The 27,046-nt window shown below is 42.1% G+C and overlaps 2 protein-coding genes and 1 non-coding gene across 13 annotated transcripts in view; 2 read left to right on the top strand and 1 right to left on the bottom strand.

Moving 5' to 3' along the window:
• LOC133513966 (RNA binding protein fox-1 homolog 2-like) overlaps window positions 1-18,599 on the top strand; it is a 51,089-nt gene extending 32,490 nt beyond the window's left edge. For 4 of the 11 annotated variants that reach the window (XM_061845098.1, XM_061845092.1, XM_061845097.1 and 1 more), the window contains 8 exons: window positions 239-331; window positions 8,124-8,211; window positions 8,389-8,445; window positions 8,772-8,925; window positions 11,021-11,063; window positions 14,260-14,366; window positions 15,123-15,198; window positions 15,948-18,599. In XM_061845098.1, coding sequence (XP_061701082.1) covers window positions 239-331; window positions 8,124-8,211; window positions 8,389-8,445; window positions 8,772-8,925; window positions 11,021-11,063; window positions 14,260-14,366; window positions 15,123-15,198; window positions 15,948-15,992 — 663 coding nt within the window. In that variant the 3' untranslated portion in view covers window positions 15,993-18,599. Of the gene's footprint in view, window positions 1-238; window positions 332-8,123; window positions 8,212-8,388; window positions 8,446-8,771; window positions 8,926-11,020; window positions 11,064-11,516; window positions 11,560-11,897; window positions 13,012-14,259; window positions 14,367-15,122; window positions 15,199-15,947 lie in introns of those variants that run through there. The other 7 variants (XR_009798678.1, XM_061845093.1, XM_061845096.1 and 4 more) reach the window with 7 other exon arrangements.
• trnat-ggu (transfer RNA threonine (anticodon GGU)) lies at window positions 13,269-13,341 on the top strand. Its single transcript has one exon. It is a non-coding gene; the product is annotated as a tRNA-Thr (tRNA).
• A 2,186-nt stretch (window positions 18,600-20,785) lies between the features above and the next one.
• On the bottom strand, window positions 20,786-25,226 carry LOC133514658 (G-protein coupled receptor family C group 5 member D). Its single transcript, XM_061846488.1, has 4 exons — window positions 25,068-25,226; window positions 22,842-24,024; window positions 21,672-21,727; window positions 20,786-21,552 (listed from the first exon to the last, which is right to left on the bottom strand). The coding sequence occupies exons 2-4, from the start codon at window positions 23,968-23,970 to the stop codon at window positions 21,463-21,465; spliced, it is 1,275 nt and encodes a 424-aa protein (XP_061702472.1). The 5' UTR covers window positions 23,971-24,024; window positions 25,068-25,226; the 3' UTR covers window positions 20,786-21,462.
• Between the last annotated feature and the right edge of the window lie 1,820 nt (window positions 25,227-27,046).

The following is a 27,046-nucleotide window of genomic DNA, read 5'->3' as shown; positions in this document are numbered from 1 at the left end:
ATGCTATGATTTGCACGTGTAGGGTTAGGTTTAAGGTTAGGGTTAGAAGTAAACAATTTAGTCGCAGTTTCGGACCCTCAACGTGTACTACTGAAATGTTGAAAGTCATTGTTCTTTAAGATGGAATTAAATATGAACCATTGTCAGAAATCACCCAAATGTTAAAAATGTCTATAGCACATTCCCCCATGTTGACTCAATCTCTGCCTGTTTTCATGGCCTGCACTATGTACCACAGGGTTTCGGCTTTGTGACATTTGAGACCAGCGCAGATGCAGAGAAAGCCCGCGAAAAGCTCCATGGCACATTGGTGGAAGGTCGTAAGATTGAGGTAATTTTCTCCGTCTGTCCACTGCGCACTGTTCTGCCCTGTCTCTATGGCCATTCAACTTTTGTAGAACTACTGATTGCTAGCTAGCTAGCATTGTTAATGCTCTGATACAGCGCATTCATATCCCACTGCCTGGTCCGGTGTACTTTTTGGTTTTTACCTTTTTTTTTTTTTTTTTTTTTTTTTTTTTTGGGTTTTGTTTCATTATTTTGTGGTGAGATTGATTGGGGGTGCAAGAACACATTTAAGGCATGCTGGGGTACTTTCCCTTTGCAGCATTTTTTTTCCCCTTGAAGCTGTTGTCTCCTCTGCTTTTTTAATGTGCAACTCGAAGCCACATTGATACAACTTTTCACCAACAATTGGAATGATGTAATTGTGGGTTGGCACTGGAGGGCACGAGAGGAATGCAGTGAAAGGATAACGCATGGCAGATTGCTATCGGATGCTCTTCATTTCTTCCCCGGTGTACAATAAATGCTGTTCCCCTCTCCTGATAATGTGGCTAAGTGGTGGTCGTGACACCTAGTACAACAGCAGCATGCTGGGAAACACAGCAGCACTGACGCATGTTTACTTTATATACATCTTAATTTGTTCTCGATAACTACATGCCATAAATTTTTGCAAAAATGTTCAGTTGTTTTGCATTCTGATTTTTGTATGTTACCAGTTTTGGATCTCTTGACTCTCACATCACTACAGGACAAGAGCTCTGCATGAGCTAACTACGCTGACTTCCGTTTGTGTGTTTGTTTGTGTGTGTTTGTTTGTTTGTTTGTGTGTTTGTGTTGTGTGTTGGTGTGTGTGAGTGTGTGTGTGTGTGTGAGTGAGTGAGTGAGTGAGTGGTGAGTGAGTGAGTGAGTGAGTGACGTGAGTGAGTGAGTGAGTGTGTGTGTGTGTGTTTGTGTGTGTGGTGTGTGTGTGTGTGTGTGTGTGTGTGTGGTGAGTGAGTGAGTGTGAGTGAGTGAGTGAGTGAGTGAGTGAGTGAGTGTGAGTGTGTGTGTGTGTGTGTGTGTGTGTGTGTGTGTGTGTGTTTGTTGTGTTTGTGTGTGTGTGTTGCGTTCGTGAGTGAGTTTCTGAGTGAGTGAGTTTGAGTGAGTGAGTGAGTGAGAGAGATGAGAGAGAGAGAGAGAGAGAGTGTATGTGTGGTGTGTGCGTGTGTGTCTGCAGGACCTGCATGACTGATGAAGGCTGGACCTTTTTCCCTTTCAGTCCTGTATTCTGGTCTTCTGTTGCGTTTGCAAATGCAAAATAGCGACCTGCATCCACTGGTACAACATCCTCTGCCAGCTCCACTTTCAGTCAATCAGCAAGCTGAATGGATATGGATGGAGTTACAATACTTGAAGTGGCAGCCTGTCTTGTCCCTTGCATTGCTTTCAGCTGATTGTGCCTCAATCCAATTAATGCATGAAATCAATTATGCCTCTGGGAGAAGTTTGTTGCATGCACTGTTGTACTTGTGTTACGAGTAGTGAAGTAGCCATGTTGAGCTGTAGTGAGTGACAAAGTAGTAGTTGGTACCGTGTTCTTTTATGGTGCATGGGCTTGAAGAAACAAAGGGCTGGCACAGGGCTCATCTTGGGTTTGGTTTACACATTCTTCCTTCTTTGGAGAAAAGGCAAGGCACTTCTATTTGCGGCAGTGCTGTCTGGAAGTTCTCCTATCTTGCAGGTTTTGCTTTTGTAAACATTTCCTTTAATTGGTCATTTCAGAGTTTGGTGAACTATCTTTTCAGCAATAAAGTTGGCAACACAATAAGATTCACAATAATGAGCTTTGTAATTCACAAACTCTGACATAGAGGCCCACTGTTTACAATGGTTTTACTTACATTTATGTGTGAAAGAAGCTTAATCGTTTCCACTGGCATGAGTTGATGTAGTCTAATTATGCATGACTAGTATTTTTCCATGAATATACGATACCTAGTCTAACTGTGGTCCAATCAGGGTGTGCAGAGATTCTTTCCTTGCATGTTCATTCTCAGGCTTTGTTATACGTCTTAGTTGTGATGATGGGATGATGATGTTTTGTTAGCATGGAATGTTGCACCTGGGCAGGTCAAGTCATTATCTTTTTATTAGCGTTGGACTGAATAACTATATTATTTGGAATGCTTATTTAAAAAAAAAAAAAGTAGTTATCTGCAGTCAGCATAACTGCTCACTTATTGTTGGTTCACGCCACCGTGATTCTAACTGAGCATGTATGTAGCCTAATTTTGGTAGGTTGAGAGTTATTTAACTTGTGTTGTAGTTTTTTCCCAGAATAAAACTCTGCGCTACGAAGAAGTCACTTTGCTGTAGACCTGTGTATCCACACAAGTGGTCCATGAACAACTAACTTTACTCTCTACCAAGTTGGCTCTGATGTCTTCACCATTGATGCTATTCTGTATACCTGTGTGGAGAGATTAAAATTCCCGACTCTTGAATAATACTCTATTCTAGTCACAAATATGTCAGTAATATTATCTTGTCATAGCCTTTCACTTGCTTGTAATTGGCTAATGCTAGTATCTTCAGTATTCAGTATTTCAGTTTGATCAGTTAGTTGTTCCCGATTATTGTGCCATATACTTCTGTCTTTTGCATTTTCACTAGTATATATTTGTTACAAAGTAGGGAGGCTCCAATACCTTTGTTGACATTGGTACCAATATTGTTTATCTGTGCAGTACCCATGGTAATAAAAATGCGTTGATACCACACACCGATACCACATCAAAAGCCTGGCATATATGGAACTGTATCTTCCCGGCAGCCATGTTAGCTACAGAATGCGGACAAATTTCAAGGTATACACTCGTGACAAAACTTTTAGGGAATGACAAATTATGCCCTTCTTGGGAGTTAATACACGCAACCGCCCAACAAGCACCAGGTTTTGAACCCCATTGTTGGTGCAAGTCCACATAGCTCGGCTCCGGCCAAGCCAGCTGCTCTACCATCACAGGAGTGCCAAAATTAGTAAAGAAATGCGTATTATTATGTGTCGTATTTTCACATTATTCTGTAGTTAACACACAAAGCTAACACCATCACTTGTTTAAATCCCTTACACAGTATGTCTTTTGTCTACGTTTTATTCATCTATCGTTGAACTCCTTATACATAGTACTTCCTATTGTTTTGACTCAGACGCTGCATAACTGAAATACCTTTTGTTACAGGTTACGTTTAAGTGAAATGTATGCCAGGAATGTTTGGAAAAGTCTAGTTTGACTGGAAATTAAAATGTCACGATTGACAAGTTGTTCCGTCCATTTAATGCAACATATTTGAGAAAGGGTCTCATGTTTCTGAACAATATTTTGATAACAATTGCAAGACTTAATAGCATTATCACAGCTATACTTTTCATTCACAAGTACTCAAATGTAAGTATTTGTCTTAAAAAAAAAAAGTGGTATCGGTACATCCCTATTTTGTAGGCAGTGATGCTAACTTACATCCTAACACAGACATGGTCAACAGACGGAAGCACAACCACTCATCCTATTACACTCCCTTTCCATCTCAAGCTTTAAGTTGAGTATTGTTCTGTCGTCTGTGAGACGGACACCAAACGGGAAACGTCAGGTCCTCCGCAGCGCAGAGTTTTAACCGGGCATTTGAACACAATCACTTGTGTGTGTGTGTCACATATTGTGTAGTTGTGCATGTAAGCTCAACCAAATGAGGCTCACCGAAAGTTTATGGATCACTGCATGGATATGTGTGGAGAAACCTTCTCACCCCCCACTTTTCCATGCTGCCACACTCTGTTCGTTTGGGCAGACATTAATCGTAAGCATTTTCACCCCTCTTGTGGCAGATCAGCCTTTAAAATAATAACCCTCTTGTTCTCTGATAACCCCTGGCCCTATACTGTGGATTTGACTAGCTCAGTTTTGCTATAAAAATTCTATTCCAACATAATTTCCCTTAAAGTGGCTAAATCGACAGCATGAATTTATATGACAGTTTTTCATGTGTGAAAATATGCAGATTTAACTTGAAAGAAGAGGCAAAAGAAAGCTTGCACTTTGGTCTTCCCACCCTTCTCCTTCTTTATCTGTCACATGTGATTCTAAACTCCTCACTCTTTCATTGCCAGTCAACTTTATTTTTTTGTTGTTGTTTTTTTTGGGCAACCAATTGTCCTATTGTGTTACATTTTTATTGTCATTTATGTCTCTTATTGGTTAAGTATATATATATTATTTTTCTGGATGACTGATAAAACAAAAAATTACTACTTTACCATTTTCCAAGTACAGCACTGTTCTCTTGTGGCTTTACCACATCAGGATAAATTATTTTATCTTAAAATCTGACAACTTTTACCTTGTCGTCTTCATGTAATGCAAGGACGTGAGTATTTCTACTAATAGCTATCTTTTTACCCCTTCGCTGTTCTTTCCCTGTAGGCCAGTGGTTGGGTTAAAACAAGGTTGGTCCGACACTACTTCCAGATTGACAAATTGTTCTTTTGAACTCCGAATCCTTTCCATTCATGGTCTGATTGCTGTAATGATGCACAGATTGAAGGTTACCATTCCCTTTCGCTTCTCCGTCGTCTTTCTTATTCTCTTCTGAGCTGTAACACTGCTGCTATCAGGTTTTTATTTGAAATGGATGGTGAGGGGATAACGTATAGCTTTCTTTTGTTGCCTGGATTATTTGTTCCTTTATTTATTATATTTTTTCTGTTTCCCTGACGACTTCTGTGTGTTGTTGTCAGTCTCCACGATAACCACTCGCTGTTTCTGCTGCAATGGTAAGTTGTGTACAAACATTTATCACTGAACTGATCCCCTTTCCACCTCACCTCAAAAATGGGCCTTTTTAGTCAACATATACAACATACAGAGTATGACATTACCACTGTTAATCAATTGATACTGAAAATGTTAAATTCAGGCCCACAAATTTGATATACCATGCTAGACAGCTGCTTATTATATTGTATAGTCACAAGATAGCACACACACACAGACACTCTATGCAATAGTCGGGATTGTGTAACAGTAATACTTTCTGCACCCATGACCCCCCCCCCTCCCTCAGTCCCTCACACCATGCCATTAACACCTCACTGGGAATGATCGAATGTAATCACCCTCCTCTATGCAATGACACGGCTTTCCAGTCTTTCTGCTTATTATCCATCAGTGTATGAAGTGCTTATGCTATTGATTAATAAAAGAAAAATCACTTTTGCGTACAATTTTCTTTCAGTGAGGTGCAGACTGCTAATTTCTTCATTTTATTGTCCTGCCTCCATTGTACATGCTAGTAAGTTTTGCATATTTAATATTAACTTTGGCACTATGATAGATTAGGATCCTTCATATTCACAAAGAAATTATTTGTGGCACAAGAATTTGTTCCTAGAGTCCAACAAAACCTTGGGATGCTCTTAAAACAACTTCAAGCTGCTGGACATAAAAATAAAAAATAAAAATACTGAACTCAACAAAACTTACACATTTTTAACCACCCAAAGTTATTTTAATTTATTGCACTTTATGAAATCAAATACAAAATGTCCTAACATTTGGGAATGCGGCAGGGGAGGTATATTTAAAGTTAATTTTCCAAAATATGGACAGGTATTAGTTCATTGTGCTTAAATCGTAGTTGACTAACACTAGGACCCGACCAATTTTCTCTATTGATCCATGTTTCATATTCGAAATGAAGCAATGCTCCTCCAGCTCATTAATCAGGCAGTGCTGTAACCATATGCGTCTGATGCGGGGTTTACTTTGCTGTTTTTTTTTTTTCAAGGCTCTATTATGCTGCCATTTTGTTTTCTTCTTTTGGTTTGGTATTCTTGTAGTGGATTGTCTGTGTATTCGTAGTCGTAGTGGTAGTCATAGTGTACTCTTCTTAGTTTGTGACACAGTTCTCTTGCCTGGCACAGTGTCTCATGTCCATTTTATTTCTCTCCTTTTTGGGAATGAGGATTGCGCTCTCTCTCTCACTCTTTCTCCTCTCTCTCGCTCTCTCTCACTTCTCTCTTTCCCCCCTCCACTCCCCTCTCTTTGCTTTTTTTTCCCCCTCACTCTTCTATCTCATCTTTCGCGCTCTGTCCCATCCATAATTTGGTGCTCTCTTTCTCAGCCCACCACATGAGAATCTTCAGGAGAATGGTCACCAAATCTAATTGAATGATGCACCTTCATATACTCATATATTGTTTTGGATTTAAACATGTTTTTGTGTTATTCAATTCATGTAAATATTATCCCTTGTTTCTTATTTTGTCTGTTTTTGTATATGGACTGGCTCTCTCTCTGTACTTCTCACCTGCATCCTTTCTTCTTAACTCACCTTTTCCTTTTTTTGTCTGTGTTTGATGTGGGAGTGCTGCGATTGTTTTGATTGGTCTCTATGCTGCATCCGACGCTTGCTGATTGGCTGATTTTTATTTCTCGTTTTTTTGGTTCTTACTCACTCTTGGTCATGTGATGCGCCCATATTTGGCTGCCTGTAATTTCTGTGATATGATTATTGATTTTTGTAAAACAAATGTTTTTGCACCCCCTTTTACTCTCCCTTGTATTGTTTGTATTCGTTTTAGGTGTGTAAACCCCACAGATTTGGTTTCATATGGAAATGTGATTTTATTTTGTCTGGGTCTGATGGTTAGACTGGACTGGGAGGGTATATGGGACGAGAAAGTCTGAATGTTTTATTAACCTTTTAACATTTTCAGATTTACCTTCCATTTTGGTCTCTGTTGATTTGCATGTCTTCCTGTCAGGTTACCCTAATCCATTGATTGCACATAACACAAACACAGCTACATACTGGGCTCAGACTGACGTTTGGAAACATTGTAATGTTTGAAATTTTTGCTTTGATACAAAATGTTACGCATTAATGCATTTACATCGCTCAGCCGCCTACGGCACTTGCATGAGACAGCCAGGCAAGCTAAGCTAATTGAATCATTTGCCAGTGACCTTGTCCTTTGCAATGAGGGAAGAAGGCGGCGAACCTCATTTCCATGTGAATGAAGCTCAGCAGATAAAGAACATGACTCAGTTAGGGAGGCGGTATGGATAGCGGTCCCAACCATTAATGGTCTCTAAATGGGAGCACAGCATCATGAGCACACAAGTGCTCTCATTCCTCAGTCTAGCTCCTTTTTTGTCAGGCACACGCTCTCACCTCATGTCGCTCAAAGGTCATAAATCCTAGGATTGCGGCATAGTCAGATTTAGGATCTTGAGCAGAGGGCTAGATTCTCTTTTTCTTAAATCTCATCAAAGGCAGATGAAGATAAATGATGTACTTGCCACGTGCTCTTTTGAAGCTCTGAGACGAGGACTGATAATGAGCGATCTTTGATTGAAGAGCCTTTTTATTAGAATGAATTATCTACCACCATGCTTTTGCACTTGCCAAAAATGTCCTACTCTCTCTGTAGTCACTGCAGCGATACAAGCAGTTTAGCCTTTGGTAGCGCTCGCATCTCAGTTTATCAGATCTTTACCAGCCAGTTCGCTCTTAATTGCATGATGACTCGAAATCACCACGAGTATTCCTGCCCATTGTTCAACAACGCCTTGCGACTAACACTCCGATATCATCAATTACACAGTTGCGCACATATTAACTCAGCGCCCGTAGTTGCAGCACATAATTGTAGCCATATCAGTGCAATGCTGTTCCCTAAAAATACGACACAGCAGAGCATAGCCATATGACATAATCGGATTTTAATTCTACTTGAGCGTCCTCTGTCCATTTGCTGTCTTTGTGGCTTTGACTGTGTCCCCTTCCATTGCCAGGTGAATAATGCCACTGCAAGGGTGATGACTAACAAGAAAATGGTCAGCCCCTACCCTAATGGAGAGGCTCTGAGCACACTGCCCTACGGTAACAACTACACTGACTCACTAACGATGAAACACTGTGCTAGCCTGATAATCCGAGCCCACTAGTTTGTCTATCACCTACAAATCCTCAAACTTTTGTCTTTTTGTGTCGATACTCGTCACACACTGCAACTCCTCACCTGTTCCCACCCCACTCTCGCCCCTCGATAACTTTCAGCAGGGTGGAAATTGAGCCCAATGGTCGGGGCTGTGTATGGACCAGAGATCTATGCAGGTAAAACTTCTATCTCCCTGAAAGAAACTGAAAACTTTCATCCTCATTCCATATTCACATTCATACCCACCTTCTAGTGTTTACTTTGTTCCAATGCACTGCTGGCTTAGCACTTGTCCCTGCTGCTGCTAATCAAATTGAAACCCTGAAGACTCTAGTGTAACTCTTACTTTCTCTGTTTGCTTTCTTCCACTACCTGACTTCACCCTGCCCCTCTCCATGTATTTCATTTTAACCTTTGTGATGCAATACATAATCACTCTACATCTCCTATACGTTACCTTTAAATCTTTCTGGTCTCTTCCGTCATCCTCCGCGCTCTCTAGTCCCAGGGTTCCCCTACCCTTCAGCAGCCGCAGCAGCCACGACAGCTGCCGCAGCAGCTGCGTTCCGTGGCGCTCACCTTCGCGGTCGGGGTCGGCCCGTCTACAGTGCGGTGCGGGCAGCAGTGCCTCAGGCTGCTATCCCCGCATACCCTGGGTAAGAACATTACAGCTCTTACGCGCAAGAGTTGTGCACTTCACATGGTTTGTACAGTGGCGGACGGTGGATTTTGTGCGGGAGCCTTCAATGGGGTCTTACCTGACCCAATCCACATCTTAAGACTACTACATTTTTTTTTAAATGATAAATAGTATACAACATGCAGTATAACAGGATGCAACTGTGTCATGGAAGTCATCTGTAGCAGTTCAGAATCTGAAGGCCCCGGCTACAGTTGATCTTTAACAGGCAGAAATCTGATTCAAGAAAAGGAAAATAATAATCACATTCAGTGCTGGAAGCAGTACCGCTAAAATAAACTCTATGAAATAATAATAGACTTTTGAGAAGAAATGAATACAATTCCATTGAACACATATTACAATTTGGTTTCTAAATGTAGGTCTGTTTCTTCTAGTTTAAGGGCCCGTTGTCCCTGACCATCCGCCACTGGTGTAGTAGCTCTTCCTGCTTTATTTAAAAATAAATAATAATCTATTGAGGAAGATTTCATTTTTCTAAAATCTCTCTGAGCAGGGGTTTGTTAAACACAGCTGTGCTCATGCAGAAGCTCAAACATTATTCATACACCACTCAAGAATCAGAGTGTCAATTGGACGGTAGCGCTGCAGGTTGATTTGAACAAGCACAAATCCAGGCTGCAGTGGATTTGTATTAACACAGATGCAGCCATCAGAAAATTTGCACAAACACACCAGCCAAATGGAATCACTATGCAGAAGCAGACACCTTGCATTTGCTTTTAAGTATGACGTCCCCAGAGTTATAGAAACTGCATTTTGCTGAGCTGTGATGGTTGCCTAATGGAACCGCGACTGCTCAAATATTCCAATCAAAGGGCCACTTCATGTTTTCTTGTGGTTGCTTAAGATAATGTTCACATTTAGTAAACAAAATGGAAATATTCCCATTTCTGATTTCCTCAATTAAATGCTCCAAAAGGGGACTTCTGTTTTTTGTCGAACAATATACCCTAGTTCACTATAAAATGTATCAATATGTAGTCAGCTTTTAGTTGTTAGGCATCACATATGAGTGGCATAAGTTATGATGTATTTGAGTCTTGAATTTTTGGGAAATTATGAATATGGTTTGTAAGCACTTGAACAAGCTAGCCACGTGTCCCATTACAACCTTGTTTCACCGCAAATCACTGAAGTCCAAATAATATTCTGGAGCTGTTGACCTGTCGATAGTTTTCAACATGAGTAGGCCCACTCGGCAAGGGGAAATTTATCATAAAGAACTTGTATCCACAATGCTATGATTTAGTTGCTACTCAAATCTTGTACCTTGTAGATGAGCATTACAATAGTGATTTCTCAATATTTATTGAGCTAAGTCGTCCATTTTACATTGGAAAAAAAATTCATGAGACACCACCAAACACATGCCCCAAAAAGTGTCTTCTTTTCACTGAATGATTAATTATCTCATTTTAAATGACCCACAAACGGACTTACTCTGTTTGAAATTCGGGACTGTCTCATTAAACAAACTGATGTACTCAAAAGAAGCCACGACTCAATCTGTTGTATAGATGGCAATAGATTTATACACAATTTAGTGTATCCCAGTATCCCACTAGCATGAATAAGTGAAAAAACACATTCTTATAAATGAATAACATATGACTGATTAAATAAAATTGAATAATTTTATCCATGATGACCTGATGACCTCTCAAAGCACACTAGTGTGTGAGGAACCCTGTTTGGGACTCACTGCATTCAAACATTGATATGAGGAAAATTAATTTTGTGCTTCACCCTATTGACGTGGAGTACTTAGACAGCTTGTTCATGTTCTCGACAAACTGTATTTTGTTATGATTTTTTTCAAATGGTGTTTTATTTCCTCTGCATGCTGCATGGGTGTGAAATAATTCTCTCTCTCTCTTTCTCTCTCTCTCTCTCACTCTCTCTCTGTCTCGCTCTCTCTCTCTCACAATGGATTTTGGGACTGTGCACCATTCTGTTTTTGCACTCCTTGCCCCACTCAACCCCCCCCCCCCATCCGTCTCCACACGCTTCCCCTCTATCTCTCCGTGTTCTTCCTCTCTCTCTCTTAGCGTGGTGTATCAGGATGGGTTTTACGGCGCCGCAGACTTATACGTAAGTAAATTCTCCGCCCACCAGCACAGGCTCCGTTCCCCTCCTCTCACAGCTTCCTCCTGTCCTTTCCCTCTGGGTGTGATTCAGCATGTTCGTCCTGTCATTCGCAACACAGAGCTGCCTGCTTACCCGATAGATGAGGTCGTGGTGAACTAGTGCTAAGCACAGCGCACTCCCAATCCATACTTATATATTTGTTAGCGAATTTGAGCCTGGGTCATGTCAAACTTGGCTAAACTAATTAAATAATACCATAAAAGAATTGTCTGAATACCACTACAAGTTGCTCTGTGAGTGGATGAAGCACTGTTTGAACAAAGTGTGTGTGTGTGTGTGTGTGTGTGTGTGTGTGTGTGTGTGTGTGTGTGTGTGTGTGTGTGTGTGTGTGTGTGCGTGTGTGCGTGTGCGTGCGTGTTTCCAGGTTGACAATGGTTGTTTCTGTTCTCTCTATAGACTAGTGTTTCAGGACTCAGTCCTTAGTCCCAGATTGCCTCAGGTAGGGTCAACTGAACACCAAACCCACAGTGTGCATTGCTTTCTTGTACTCCCTACTCTGACCTTACAGTCATCTTCTGGTCTGGAACACATTGTCTTTTAGTAGATGTTCCACTGCTTCCAATTGTGCTTAATTTTTTACTAACTCACTGAAATGTGCACATTTTTGATTGTGGGGTCTTTACTAAAATACTAAGGTCTCCCCCCCCCCCCCCCTGATTTCAGTAGTGAGCCGCACTACCAGGTTCACTTTTTTCCTCTTTCTTTCTGAATACAAAATGTAAAAAGCATTAATGGATCCCAGATGGTTTTGGTTTGAATACCGACTTTAAATTGCAGTGCCCTTCCATGGAAATTGAGGGTTCCGTTCACAGCAAGGTGTGGTCGCCTGCGGTGTGAGACGCTCTGATGGCCCCAAGTTAAAATGGAGAACATGGTTTCTTCCTGATGGATTTTGAAGCATGTGTGCCGCATCCAGACAAGCTGCGTTTGCTCTATCAGCCTCTACTTCTTGCACTCACCCACAAGGCCTTGCTTTCTCATGAATAATCTTCTCCACCCTGCATCTGTCTACCTCACCTCAGTGTTGTGTGTGTTGTTTTGCAGAGGGGTTGCTTTTCTGATTTGCTTTGCTTTCAGGTCACATGGGTATTTGTCGTGTATGGTATTTAGGTTGGAATCGGGGTTGTGATCACGGACGCAGACAGTGTTAGATGATTTTCATCGTCAGCATAAGATTGTCTGAATGCTTTTGTCTGTGAGTGTGTGTGATCCTTTTTCCAAATCTACCCCTCTGTGTTCTTTGCCCTGTCCACTGAATCCACATGAAAGTGATGATTTTTTTTCCCAAAAGTTTGTGTTATTTGTTGAACTATCTGTTCATTATTTGTATTTAATGCTTTTTTGTAATTACGATTTTTTTACAAGACAATCAGGCTTTTGTGTGACTGCCAGTGTTCTTCCCTTTTGTCGTCTCCTGCAATGGAAATATAATCCAAAGTGATTTAATTCCATTTTACTTTAACCTGATTGGAAATGTTTGTTATATTAATACAGTGAACGCCAATTTATCATGGTCAATATGTTCCAAACCCTCCGGCAATGGGGGAAAATCAATCAAGAGAGCATTTAAAAAAAAAAAAAAAAAAGTTTAACCCCTCTCACGTTCTTTAAACATTTCTATGGACTTTAAAAAAAAAAAAAAAGTGTTTGCACCTGTTCTCAACCGAGAGGCACAGTGTGCTTTAAACATTGTATTACAGGTGCCACAGTTAATTGATTGACAAATAATCAATTTCCAGATTAAACAAACCACTCAATCGTATAGAGATCTTGTGTAACTGAAAATTCACATCATCAGAATTTTAGCCTCAGTAAATATTGTCAGATTTCTGTCGTCCTCCGTGAAAGCATAATTTTTGTTTCATCAAAGTAGGATAGTTACATACATTTTTTTTATGTTTGCATTATCAGTTTTTATGCATTTTCACCACTATACAATATTGACAATATTGACAATATTGGCGGATGAATTTATTAATGAATTATTAATAAATTCATCCGCCAATATTGGCTTGATGATGATGATTTGAATATTTTTTTATTTTCTATCCCTTTATTTCAAAACGGAACACTTTAAAATTAGGAGTGGTGAAAATGCATAAAAAACTGATAATGTAAACATTAAAAAAAAAAAAAAAATGAATTAGAGGCCCCATAGCTCAGTGGTTAGAGCACTGGTTTGGTAAACCAGGGGTTGTGGGTTCGTATCCCACTGGGGCCTCCACTCCCTGAGAAGGGTTGCGTCAGGAAGGGCATCCGGCGTAAAAATTGTGCCAAACATATATATGCGTTCATCTGAAATGATACGCTGTGGCGACCCCGAAAGGGACAAGCCGAAAGGAAAACAACAATTTATTAATGAATTAATTGAATTGAATGAATTGATTGATTGCATATTCAAGCACCAAAAGTTCAACCAAGCCATATCGTCATCTCATGAAAGTTCCCAAACTTAATGCTAGCATACTGTTTCATGTCAAAAGTTATAGATGCGCAAACATGATGAACATTGATGTTGCGGTAATTATCTCCTTTCAAACAACTTCTTTAGCACACACGAACAAATATAAACCGCCTCCAACATTATACGTTCTCCTCAGTGGGAACAACAAAATGTGGTATTGTACACACAGGGCATCCTCGTCTTCCTCGTAGTTACGATATGCTGTTACTGTATACTCCCTGGCACGTTGTTGTAACGTCATGGCGCTAGACTGAAGTCACGCAGCTTTAAGCTTACATACTTACATGTATACTCTAAGAAACCAATTTAAAAAGATAGCTTAAAAGTCTGATATATAGCATAGCTGCACAAAAGAAGTTCAATGTCATGTATTATCATTGAGAATTGAGAAGAATTATTTTTAAGAGTGGCAGCAATTTATGATTGCATCATTCTAAGGGGAAATCCCACTAAATTCACCGATTTCCACCCCCCACCCCAATATATATTTTATGGTCAGAACCTAAATTGAGAAACAATATGGCCATTGCCACTTATTTCAAAACAACAACTCTCATGGTGGCTTATGACCTACTCAGTACTGAACATATATATATATATATATATAAAAAATATACCATGTTCCCGCTTCTGGGGGAGTCGCTTTATTCAGTTGTGTTGTACGTGTCTCCTCAGGGAGGTTACCCTGCTGCCGCCGCCGCGGCCGCCGCCGCTGCTTATCGCTACACTCAGCCCGCAGCTGTAACCGGAGCAACCGCAGCAGCTGCCGCATACAGCGACAGGTGCGGACGTACACCAGCAAACTCACAGCTCACAGTACTGCAACCCTTTCATGACGGTCATGGGAAATTGCCGTAGTTCGAGTGCCAAGGTCACGAATGCTAAAAGAATCGTAAAATGACACCTGGCTATATAGTTACAGAAATTTTCTTACAAGTTCTTCTACAAACCCCATTTCCAGCAAATTTGGGATGTTGTCTAAAACTTAATTAAAAACAGAATACCAAAGATATGGAAATCTTTTCCAACTTGGGAACATATTTTTTTAGGTTTCCTCAATTTCCCCGGTCTTTTGTCGCCTGTCCCAGCTTTTTGGGGAACATGTTGCAGGTATCAAATTAAAATGGGGAGAATATTTGCCCATCAGTTTGAACATTAAATATTCAACTGCAGGTGAACAGGTTCGTTGAGCGTCATGATTTGATATAAAAGGAGTTTCCCCGAGTTCAAAAGCAGTGACTATTTGCAAAAAAACAAAGTTTATCAGTTTTTACATGAAATAGTCTTGTTCTTGTTGTGTATTCAATTGAATATGGATTGCAAAGTATTTGCAAACCATGGTATTGCTCATTTACATTTGACGCAGCATCGCAACTTCATTAGAATTTGGATTTGTACAACTGCCCAACTCACAGCTGATTAAACTGTCAAGTGTTTGTCCAGCAGCACAACAGGACTCATGGAGGCAAGTGCACATGGCAGCAGGGCCTTTTGGAAAAATCTGATATTTTTTTTTCGCATTGTGTTTGTGGCTTTAGTTATGGGCGTGTTTACACGACGGACCCCTACCACGCTTTAGCCCCTGCTGCTGCTGCCTACGGAGTGGGAGCCATGGTAAGAGAAGCCATTCAAACGCAATCTGCAAACTTTACATGCATTTTCTATTTATTTGAAGGGGAAAAATGTACTCTTCTATGGTTTAGTTTTTTGTATATGTGCTACTTGCTCTGTTGTGATCTGTTTAGATTTTAACTACTTTTGATGTGTGTGGTTTGATTTTGTATAGGTGGACATATAGAAAAAAAACTAAATTTAAACAAAAAATCTTTTTATTATGACTAACAGAGAAATAGTTGTAGCAACATACATAAATGCCAAGTGTAAACAAAAGTTATACGGCAAAGGTGGTCAAGCATTCTGGCACAAATGTTTTTACTGTTTAAATCACAATGCTACAAAGTAAAAATGTGGTTTTAATGGCCACTGGTGTTCTCCATAAATGGAAGGTCATCTGTGTCAGAGATCCATCACAAACATTTTACCATTTTTTTTTTACCATTGTTACTTGGAGCGCAAGTGTAAAAAGTAGTGATGTAAAATGTAACAACAAAGAAACTTGACACTATCGTTTTAGTGGAATGACTTCAGAGTGCGCCTTCATCAAGCTCATAATTTTGTATGACAGCAGCTGGTCCTTTGTGAGTCTCTTCCCCACGCAATAATCCGCATGATACAAGCTCAGGGGCATTTCACGTTCCACCTTCCACTGTACATCGCTTACGTCGTTACAGTATCGATATGTAGCAACTGAAGCAATCCTGCATATAATGTGACGGCTGTCTCTGTTGTCTCTTGTCTTTCAGGCCAGTTTATACAGGGCAGGCTACAGTAGGTTTGCTCCGTACTAAAGCCACAAATTACACCCAAGAAATACAAAAAAAAGAAATCTCTCCAGAAGCCTTTTTTAAGCTTTGTTTTGCAGACACGCCCTTCCATCTTTCTGCTGGTGGACTAGAGTGACACCCCTCCTTTTTTTTTATTTTTTAAATGGGCAATAGCGATTGTTGCCACGTCATCGGTGTCCGTCTGACAAGGATCGAATTCAAAATCGCTTGGCACAATTTCTGACCGTTAACTTTGTAGAAACACTATTGGATCTGTAGGAAAGAGGTCGCTCGATCCTCCATACAACACTACACGTTTTTTTTTTCCCTCAAAATCTTTAGTAAATCCACTCTCAGCCACTCCGAAGGTGTCCTTCAATGATCGAGCTGCAGCAAGAACAGCATCGCTCGTAAAACAGACACTAAAACGTTGTATTGAAGAAAAGCGATGACCCCTCCACCTTGGCGCGGTTGCGCATTCGTCAGGCGCAACGTACACACAGGAGCATCTGACCCACAGGAACCACTTTGACTCTCCAAGTAACACCAAAACCAATAAACAGCATGGCATAAAACACTCAATTTTCAGTGGAATTCCCATATCTACTCAACCAGGGGTACAATATGTTTAAAAAAATTACCTCTTTTTTTTTTTTTTTTTTGTTTCTGTCATAGTGATTTTGCTGCCATATTTTACATGGCTTCAGTTCTGGTCCATATGAATTTGTTAAGAAAACGAACCAGTTGGAGTGATTTCACTGATGAACTATCAACCCCACAAAGAACCTGCCCTTCTCCATCCCATAAAAAAAAGGACTTATTTTATTTCGGCAGTGTCAGACTTTGCCGCCAGCAGTTATGCAGTCATTGAAGCTGGGAGATGGATAAAAAGAAATAGAAACCCCCCCACCCCCACCCCTCACACACACACACACACACCTTATGAGATTTAAGACACAAGACCAGGGCCCAAACAAATATGTGCATTTTGACCTCTAAATTTCATTCTTTGTCATTGCTGCTGGTCTCGTGAAACAAGAAATTTCAATTTTTTGTACATTTCTGGACACAAAAATTTATTCGGCAGGATGTATTCTCTCTTCGCCCTGGTGTTTTTTTTTGTTTGTTTGTTTGTTTATTTTATATATGAGAGGTCTGGCCAATTGTCTGTCCTATGTAATCCACCTCAATATACTCGCACTATGTTATTGTTATTATTTGCCTTTTTGGTTCCAAAGATTTTTGTTGTTGAAAAAAAAAAAAAAAGCACATTTTAGACTTGATATTTTTTTTTTGTGTGTGTGTGTGTGTGATTGTTTCACCTGTATTACTTACTACAATTTTTTTTTTAATCTGCATTTAAGTTGTATTTTTCGAGGTTCAAAAAATTCAGTGTTGTCCATAAGACACATTTCAAAAGTTTGCAGCACTTTTTGGGACCCTGCAATCAAAACCAGTTGCAGAATGTTGGTTCACATGCTGATACTGTACATTGACTCCCCCCCTTACATTCAACCGGTTTTGTTGCACTTCCTGAAATGAGAGATATTTGGAGTCATGAGGGTCATTTGGGAGATGATCGGGCATTTGGAATTGCCAAAACTAGAGGCAAAGGGATGAGGCTGCGTGGGTAGTGAAATTAGTGACACCAAGTTAAGAATAGTCAAACAGGACGCGGTTTATCTTTTTGGAGGATGTTTTGTATGATTGTGACTCTTGTGAGTATTTTTGGTGCGCTTTTTTTTTTTTTTTTTTTTTTTTTTTTTTTTTTTTTGGGGTCTTATTACTCATGACAAGTATTACCACAAATGTTGCTATGCATGCTTTCCTAAGAAAGGACAGATGTCAAAGAACTTTTTTTCCTTTGTGCATGACTTCAAATCTTAGCGCTGAAGGTCTTTATTTTACGGCGCGGCGGGTCGAGGAAACAACTTTCAGGTGTTTCCCGATCAGAGGTGAGGGAGGAAAGGAAGAATGAACAGTATCCGAGCCCATGGCTGTTTTCAGTCCGCTTTAATAATCTGACTGATCGTGGCCAAATTCCTCCGAGGTCGTCACGGTAATCAGCGGTCATATCAGATATGTTGAAAGTTTAATTTGGAATGTCTACCGCACCCTCACCAACTACCCCTCCTGCAGGTTTCCCTTTGTAATAGGCGAGGCAGGCACGCTGTGGGAAATTTTAGCCTGTCAGTGGAAAATATGGGGCGGGGGGGGCAAGTACCGGTACATGTTACTTATATGAAGTATCCTGTACGTCTTCTATACTTTTTTTTTGGGGGGGGGGGGTCTTATTTAAAATGTTGGGATGTGGGGGGAGATTACAATTTGAATGACAGAAGCCAACTTTACACGCAGGTGGTCCTCAACTTTGACCCCTGACTCCCTGCACTCCCCCCACCAAAACTGCTTGTTCGAGCAACGTGAGCAGGGACGAAGGAAATGAGTGTGAATTGCATGTGGCCTCTTTTCTGTATCACATGCTGTTTAAAAAAAAAAATTGCATTTTGACAAAGTGACTTTTCATTTCATGTATTTCCTCACAATGTTTTATTTTGCCATCCTTGTATCTTCCTTCTGTTTATGCTCCATTATTATTGAATGTATATAATAAACTGTTTGGTTTTTATACGGCTTTGTGGATATGAGTTGATTGCTTCCTGCTTTTTGCTCATCCAGCGGTGAACATTTTCAGATGGATTGCTCGCCCGCGCTATCTTGGTTTGGGGTTTCATTGCTTGAACAGCGTTACCTAATCAGGAGAGAATTTGTTGGACCAAATGCAGAGGAGACCGGGTTTTATTTTTTTTTTTTCATTTGCTGCTGCAAGAGATAAGAGAAACGCTACAGTCTTGTGATTACGTACACCAGTCGCGTTCTTTGCAGCACATTAGCTCATGTGACTCGGATGATAGATGGAGGCAACGATTGGCCACTATTCTTATTGCTTCTTCTTGACTTTTGCTCCGCACCGTATCTGCTGTACTGATCAGTTCTTTCTCCATTTCTTCCTTCCTGATGTCAGTGGGGGGTGGGTCTAATCTGGAAATCATCTTTAATTGTAAATGTGCCGCTAATGGCTTTAAATGGGTCGGATGTGGCAGCAAACCTTGTATGGCTGCTAATTGCGCCGATGCACAAGGGGACAATTGCTAGTTTGATGGCAATTCTTGTTGACTGATTGGAAGGAAAGACTGAATGCGTCTGTCGGGGGAGGGGGGGATTGGTGAAATGATGAAACGACCTTTGCACGTGGCGCTGTCACATTGCAGGGAGAAGAGAAATGAAGTGGAGGCCATCTTGCATCCGTCCATTTTCTAGCGCTTAATCTCTTCAGCATCACTGGTGTGCTTATCCCATCTGACTCAGATTGTAACCTACTCTCATACGCACACAAAATTTCCTCAGTTAACCTCGTGCATGTGTTTGAAATGCAGGGGGGTGGGGGGGACAGTGATGTGGGTCAGGTCTGGCAAGGTTTTCCTCTTCTAGCCTGAACATGATCAGAAGCACTAAACTACTTACACAAGCCCAATTATATTGCTTGCATGACACCGTATAACTTAATTAGCGGCAGTCTAGCACTATCATCATTTCTGTTCCACTTGTAGTCGTTAATGTGGATGTTTGATATTCAGTTTTCAGCCTGCATGCGCGGACGTGTAAGTCGACTCTGCCCTGGGCCTTCAGATGGAGCAGCTATGACTGAAGTCATTTAACTGAGACTGTTTCTTTTTCCAATCGGATTTCAAATTTGCCCGACATCGGGCAGGTCCACAATGACAAAGCCTTTTCCCATCTTCTTATGGCTTGCTCAGAGCTAGCCAAGTTGGACTGACAAAACTTGCCTGTAGCGATCTGCACATATTAACACTATCACAATATCTGGTTTGAATGATGGTGGGGTTTTTTCTGATTTTATTTTGTTATTAGCTAAAGATTACCTAGTAACTCCTCGATGTGATGTTCATGTTTCTATAATTGTGATATAATAGTGATGGTATTAGATTAAACAATCTGCTGAACCTATTTCATGGTGTTGTAGCTCTTTGCTTTGCGCCAAAAGGTTTTTTTTTTTTTTTTTTTAAAAAAAAACCTCCCAGCTTTCTGAGGTTTATTGTCATCCACGCTGACTCTCGTGTTTCTGTGCAAATGTTGCCCCCTGGTGGTTTAACCGCTGCACTCCCATTCTGCCGCAAGGTATTTAATTTGGTTTGGAAAGGAGTTGTTCGGTGCACCATCTTTTTGGGGGTTGTGGGGGGGGGGGGCGAAGGTTAAACCGTGTATTTGGGCTTTATACATATACTCTATAAAGAAATCTTATGGTAGTACAACAGTAACAGGTCTTGGAATGTACTTTGCATTTGTGCTGCAATCTAATCGTGCCCTTGCCTGCCCTTGCAGTTATTTGTTCATGTCTCCTGATAGGCAGTCACCGCCCCCCCCCCCCACCTCCCCGTTTCATCAACTCTGGGTTGCACTATAGCGCCTTGTGTTAGAATACAGCGTGCGCCACGCATTTGTGATGTGGCTTAGCAGGTCTGCATAGAGATGCAACAGCATCATAAATTCTGACAAGAACCGTCTGACGATGACAGGATTATACACAATATTAAAGACACTCAAATTTAGATTTTTCTAATCTTGGGGGTGAAATATGCTTTATGTACTTATGTATTTTTGCATGCATTAGACGCAGACCTAATGGACACAACAATGGTTGTAAATGCCTGCCTGTTGTGTGAAGATCGATCACAAACTGTCTTATGGTTAGTGCATTGTGTGAATTTTTGATGTTTACTTGAGAAGGATTTTAACAAATATTGTTTACAATAATGCTATGTCCATTGCAAACTTTATTATTTTTTGTATATCTTTCTGGGCTAGGTGGATCAGACGGTAAAGCGTTGGCCTCAGAGTTCTGAGGACCTGGGTTCGATCCCGGCCCCGCCTGAGTGGAATTTGCATGTTCTCCCTGTGCCTGCGTGGCTTTTCTCCAGGCGCTCCGGTTTCCTCCCACATCCCAAAAACATCCAACATTAATTGGACACTCGAAATTTCCCCTAAGTGTGATTATGAGTGTGGCTTTTTGTCTCAATGTGCCCTGCGATTGGCTGGAAACCAGTTCAGGTTGTACACCGCCTCCTGGCCGTTGACAGCTGTGATACGCTCCAGCACTCCCTGCGTAACTCGTGAGGATAAGCGGCTAAGAAAATGGATGGATGGGTATAATTTTCTGTGTATTGACAGGTGTAAGTAACGGGATTCTTATAATGAAGCAAAATTAGAGTTGATGGTTCCAGCCACCTTGGCAGTGCTCATGAAGTAGACTGGCATATACTGTACCTCCAAAAACCAGCATTACCCAGTCGTACTTGTACCTTCTGTATTTGAGTTGGTTTTACCGCACAATATTTACAATCAACCAATACATGAATTGTTTTTCAACCAAGCAGAGCATCCGTTTCTTGTAGTTGTCCAAGAGAGAGAGAGTTTAAAATTGTCCGTAATATTCATCATATGGTTCTCCGTAGTTGGTGGTCTGAGGGCGAGGGATGGTGTAATCTTTATTGGGGTCAATTTCCTGCAACACACACGTGAAACATGAACGCCGGTCGTGAAGTATACAGTAGTACTTTCGAAGGAAAGGGCACATTTAGCAATTAAACGTGAGATGGTTCATCCCCACAGTTTATTACTCACCGTCATGGAGAATCCCGACTCGTATGGTGATCGCAGTGTTGGATCAGCTCGCCAGCCTGGGGGGTGTGGGGGTGGACGTGACACATTAGTACGTACTGTAATACATTATTCACTCATGCTGACAAATGAGATTGGAATATTTGCATTGAGGTCTTTAGAGAAGGTCAAATGAAGTCCACTCATAACGATTTTAGAGCGTTTTAGGTTCATCGTGAAATTTCTCCAGAAAGCCCAGTATCACAACCTTTTTCTTTTTTTTTTGCAAAATTTTTGTGCTCCCACCAAACTAATCCATGCATCCATCCATCTTCTACCGCTTTTCCAAGATCTGGTCTCAGGGGCGGTAAGCTTTAGCTGGGGGCGCCCGGACTTCCCTTGTTGTCGGGCTTTATGCCCTTCTGACCCATAAGTGGTTGTAAATTAATATACTGTCTACTGTTGGTACTATTTCACGCCCCCTTCAACAATGCACCTTCCATTTCACTGTTCCTGTTATAAAGATAATAAAGAATATTCTTAATCTTCCATTCGATCATTTTGTTGCCATCGTCATTTGTGCTTCGTGGTTCACGTTTTGTCACCGTGTTTTCTGAAATTTGAGACCTCCAAGTTCTCAATCAAGCAAGGTCTCAACCGGGTTTAGCTTATTTACGTCTTTTTAATGTCACGTCATCATCCACGGATACTTAATAGTAACATTTTTGTTTTGAAAATGTAAGGATACAATTTTAAATATAGTGAGTGTAAGAAGGTTCCCCAAAAAGTAACATTGAATTTAATTACATTACAATTTTATTCATTTTAGTTAAGACAAAGTGGAACAGATTAAGGTAGGGGTGTCAAACTCGTTTTTCTCGCGGGCCACATTGTTGTTCCGGTTTCCCTCAGGGAGCCGTTGTGACTGTGAAACAAAAATATTTAGTCATCTTATCATCAATTTATGAACTAGTTTTGGAATCAGAAATCAAGAGTAATGTGTTTTTGGACTATTCACGTTTGGTAATTGGTCATTTATGATGTATGACAATTTGAAATTTTGGTACAGATTTTTACAAGAATCATGGAAATTGACACTCTAGATTTGGCTTCGCGGGCCACATAAAAACATGTGGCAGGCCAGATCTGGCCCCCGGGCTTTGAGTTTGACACCGGTGGGTCAAGGCCTCTCACCTCTTCTGTTTTCCGTCTCGTTCTCGAAGCTTCCGTTCTCTGTACCCGCCTTGGGACTGTTCAATCCCGGGATGTCAGCGCTGGGGCTGGTCCAACCCGCAAAGCTCAGCGGGATCTCCTTGGATTTGGCCTCCCCCCTGCAGAGGAAGGCCACTTGCGACAGGCCGTGCCCCATCAACAAGACCCAGCCGTTGGCGACCAAGGCCACGGCGAGCACCGGGTCGTCCCACTGCGGCCGACGGCCCGACCTCAAGTTCCCTCTGGTGAGCATTGCGATCCACGCTGCCCAGATGCCGGCGGAGAGCAACAGCGTGAGGAAGAGGAGTACAGCCTGTTGCCTGCTCACTTGGTGGGTGGCTCCCGCGTAGCTGTAGCTGTACGTGAAGCAGGAGCGACACAGGAAGTGGGTGGACAGGATCAAGCTGACGGCCAGGAGGCACAGGACGTAGATCTGAAGCATGACAAACTCGTCTTGGCTGTACTCGCAGGGCTTCTGATCCCGAACCAAGACCAGCAGGAGCCACTCCGTGGAGATGATCACCTGAATGGCGAAAAGCCCAAGAGTCATGGCGGGCTCGCCCCACCCTCGAGCGGCCGCGAAGCCCAGCAGAGCCAGGCAGCGAGTCAGTAGGCACGAGAAGGCCAAGGAGAAGAAGACGCCGAACAGGAAGAGCCTGGTGGGGCACGTCTGAGGGCTGAGCTGGATGATGAAGGAGAAGGTGATGGCAAAGGTGCCACCCGTGGCGAACAGGAACAAGGACGTGCAGGCCACGGTGCCCCCGATGTTGCTGCGCTGCTGCCGCAAGGAGACGCAGATCCACAGGGCCCAGAGGAGGAGGCCGACAAGGAGGAACATACTCAAGAGGAACCCGGAGGAGGCCAGGGTCTCCAGGATGATGCCCCACATCGCTCTGCGGTCACACAGGTACCTGTAGAGCGGGTCCAGTCCTGGGCGGCAGCCTGGAATCGGCTTATGGGGGGTGGAGTTCGAGGAGGACGTGACCGAGGTCCCATTACTGATGTTGCTTGCTGATGATGACTGCGACAAACACGTCAAGGGGACGTGGAAGAGGAGGAGGAGGACGGGAATCACCAACTTGTGATCTTCGGCAAACAAGGCCGGGCTCATTTTGGAACACGGACGATTTAGTCACTCCTGATGTGTCCTTGGATGGCTTCCCTCCTGAAACAACAAAAATATTTGTTACGCAAAATGTTCAAAACGGAAGACACTGAGAACAATAGCATTAGGACACCTGAGACGTGAACTTTATAACGCAGTAGAATAAGAGTGTATGTGCTGGGTTTAGAAGCGATTTCGTTACCAAGAGGTGTGCCAGAGTGCGACGTAAATATGGATTTGACGCTGAGGAAAAGCAGCAAGCAGATGGAAGACATGAACGTGTCAAAACAAGGAAGGTATCATTGAGCCAGGTTGCGTGAAATTGCAATCAACTAATGCAAGTTTGGTGGCAGGAAGGAAAATGAAGTGAATCAGCTAACGAGTCAGCTACAAAAGCAGGATTCAAGCGCGAGTCAATGAGATTAATTTTTCAGAGCAGATTGGAGAGGCTGCGGGAGATAATAGTGCAGTATCGCTTCCCCCCGGGCCCATAAGACCGCTTTTGTTTCATCGGGCACATTTAAATACGACCTTCATTTGCATCGTCACTGGAATGATAAATCCCAGGTCGTTTTTTTTTTTTTTTTTTAAATACAAGAATCACACGGGGGCCATTCGCCTTGAATGCGTTGATAAGAGCGCACAGGAAAATCCACCAATCCATGTTCCAACAGAGCTTCTCCTCATTCAGGACAGGAGTGAGCTGGAGCCGTTCCCAAACCCAGGACCTGTTCAGTGTGAGGAAGATGTTCCAACCAGAATTCCACCCTGCTGTTCCCCCAATAAAAAATGTATTTCTGACATTTAAAAAAATGGAAGCGGTCTTTCTTTCTATCTGGAGATCTCCATTGCCAGCTAGTCTTTTTGGTCACAACATTAGGTACACCGGCACAGTCCACCTTTGCAAAATCAGCTGGGTTTTTAAAACTAAACAGTGGACAACATCTTATCACACTATGAAATGTTGGTAAAATGTTGGTTGGTCCTCATTTAGATACTTGAGCGGAACACAATATTTGCTGTGCCGTTCCACAATACAAACAACTGTAATAAACGTGTTATTATTATTGTTATTGCACGGCTTGATAAGAGGTGACACTTACCCGTGAATGGGTTTGTTTGCCTCAACTTTGTGTCGGTGCATTGATGCCAGGTCAGCGTGTGCAGCGTGTGGCCGTGGTACGGCCCGGTCCCAAGATAATCGGAACAACACGAGGTGGGGACGCTGTGGAGCCACCGGGAGTGAACTGCTCCCACCCGGAATCCACAGGTTGGGCAAAATGAAGAGAAATCTGCATCCCTTCTCATAATCTCCCCCCCGCTTGTCTCTGTCCATAGGTGGGGCTGACACACCTGGAGGTAACACACACACACAAAAGGAGAGTTCACTCCTCCCCAGTTTTCCGAATCCCCCACAGGAATTTGAATCATGCTTCCTGATAACTCTTTGCACTCTATCTACCTGGACTAAGTGGAATTCCACAAGCACGATTCTACTCCGAATCCGGCCTCGGAGCGGGGGCCGGGGGTCCGTGCTGGGGGACGGAGCTGTTGCCATGGTTACGGAAATCATAGCTGACGTGAATGAAACTGGCCTCAGGGTCTGTCTGGTCCAGAAATGCGAGAGTTGTTTTCTTGAGCAATCCCGTACGTAAGACTTGAACTCATGTCGGGACAAGTGAGGATGTTACAAGGTGTGTTTGCTCGTCCCGGCTATGGATTCACCAAACTTGTTGGACCAGCATAAATCACACACCCAACAAATCTAATGTTGTAGTTTGTGTTTGGGGGATATTTGGAAACACGAACCTAATCATTTATAACTTCCAGTCGTTGGGAAGAGATCAAACGTGACGTTCAATGATGCGGACGGCCGAGCGTTGTTTTGAAAAGCAAAAGCAACCATGGCAACCCGAATGTGGGGAAACTTGGGTGAGGATTGCTCATGTAGGCCAAAGTTGTGAGCTTCTTTTAGTGATTAATTACTGTTGATGACAGAGACCTCCAAAAAAGACATGACGCAAACTGAGGTTTTGGGGTTATTTATGGTTTATAGCCTTCCAATAAAATTATATGTATAGCTTCTTTCACAACGTTGTTTTTTTTTTTTAGTCATTTCTTTTGTGTGTTTCTGCCCTATGTAGTGTTGCTATGTACTGCACATGAGTTCTGTGCTTTAGCAAGTAATGGAGACAATTGAGCTTATGCTTCTTTTCTTTTTTGGGACTTAAGATAATGATATTCCAGCCACTTGACGATTGCTGAAAGTCACTGAAATGTTACTTTTCGCTTGAGGATAAGGAGTGTGGAAAATGCTCGGCCGGCCGGAGAGAGTTGAAATCAATTAGTAGTGTAACTACGTTACTTTTTCAAGTTACACTCCTGACAAAATCCCAAAGCTTCTGGGAAAAGTTCCTTGAAGAACACCAAATACTGAACGGAGTACACTGAGGCGGGTTAAGACTAGGTTTTGGTCATTTTGCAGATGAGCGCAAACCAGCGTGCAGTAAAGCCTTGGTTCTCGAATGTCCCCGTTTTAAAAAAAGATCGTTTTTTGAACGAAAATCTTGCGATTTTTTTTTTTTGCTTCTGTTTTTGAACGAAAATCGGTACTCGGACGCCCCCGACAAAACCCGGAAATTACATATTGCACGCTGCCAGACCAGCTGACCCACGACGCGCTTTGTTGTGAATTCCCACGCCACTGAAAGAAAAAATGGAAATAACATGATGTGCACGGTCCAAGCAGCTGACCCATTCATGACGCACCTTCTTATTGTCAATTCAAACCCACCCACCCCCCGCCGAAAAAAACCGCAAACATGACAGAGCACGCGCCACAGCCAGCGCACTTTTGCGCTTATATGCGTATAACGCAGCCTCTGTACATAGACGTGTCCTGGTAGTGACTCTTGTTTTTCTTCTTCTTCTTCGAGGACTAGCGTACTAACCCACAATCATGGCTCCAAAGAAGGCTAGTTGCTTGTTTAAAGTTATTCTGCACTTTTGTTAATAAAAAAAAGTTTACAAGGCTGGGGGTCGAGTCGCTACAGATACGGCAATGCACTCCCAGCCTAGCATA

This window comes from Syngnathoides biaculeatus, chromosome 16 (genome assembly GCF_019802595.1).
Source record: "Syngnathoides biaculeatus isolate LvHL_M chromosome 16, ASM1980259v1, whole genome shotgun sequence".
NCBI lineage: Eukaryota > Metazoa > Chordata > Actinopteri > Syngnathiformes > Syngnathidae > Syngnathoides > Syngnathoides biaculeatus.
This window is presented reverse-complemented; position numbering and strand designations above follow the sequence as displayed.

Bases quoted from the DNA above. Each gene is read 5' to 3' on its own strand.
- LOC133514658 (XM_061846488.1), bottom strand. From the start codon at position 23,970: ATGAGCCCGGCCTTGTTTGCCGAAGATCACAAGTTGGTGATTCCCGTC. The intron at 21,728-22,841 runs GTGAGAGGCCTT...CACACCCCCCAG, and splicing joins CGAGACGGAAAACAGAAGAG to GCTGGCGAGCTGATCCAACA. The intron at 21,553-21,671 runs GTGAGTAATAAA...TGTGTGTTGCAG, and splicing joins AGTCGGGATTCTCCATGACG to GAAATTGACCCCAATAAAGA.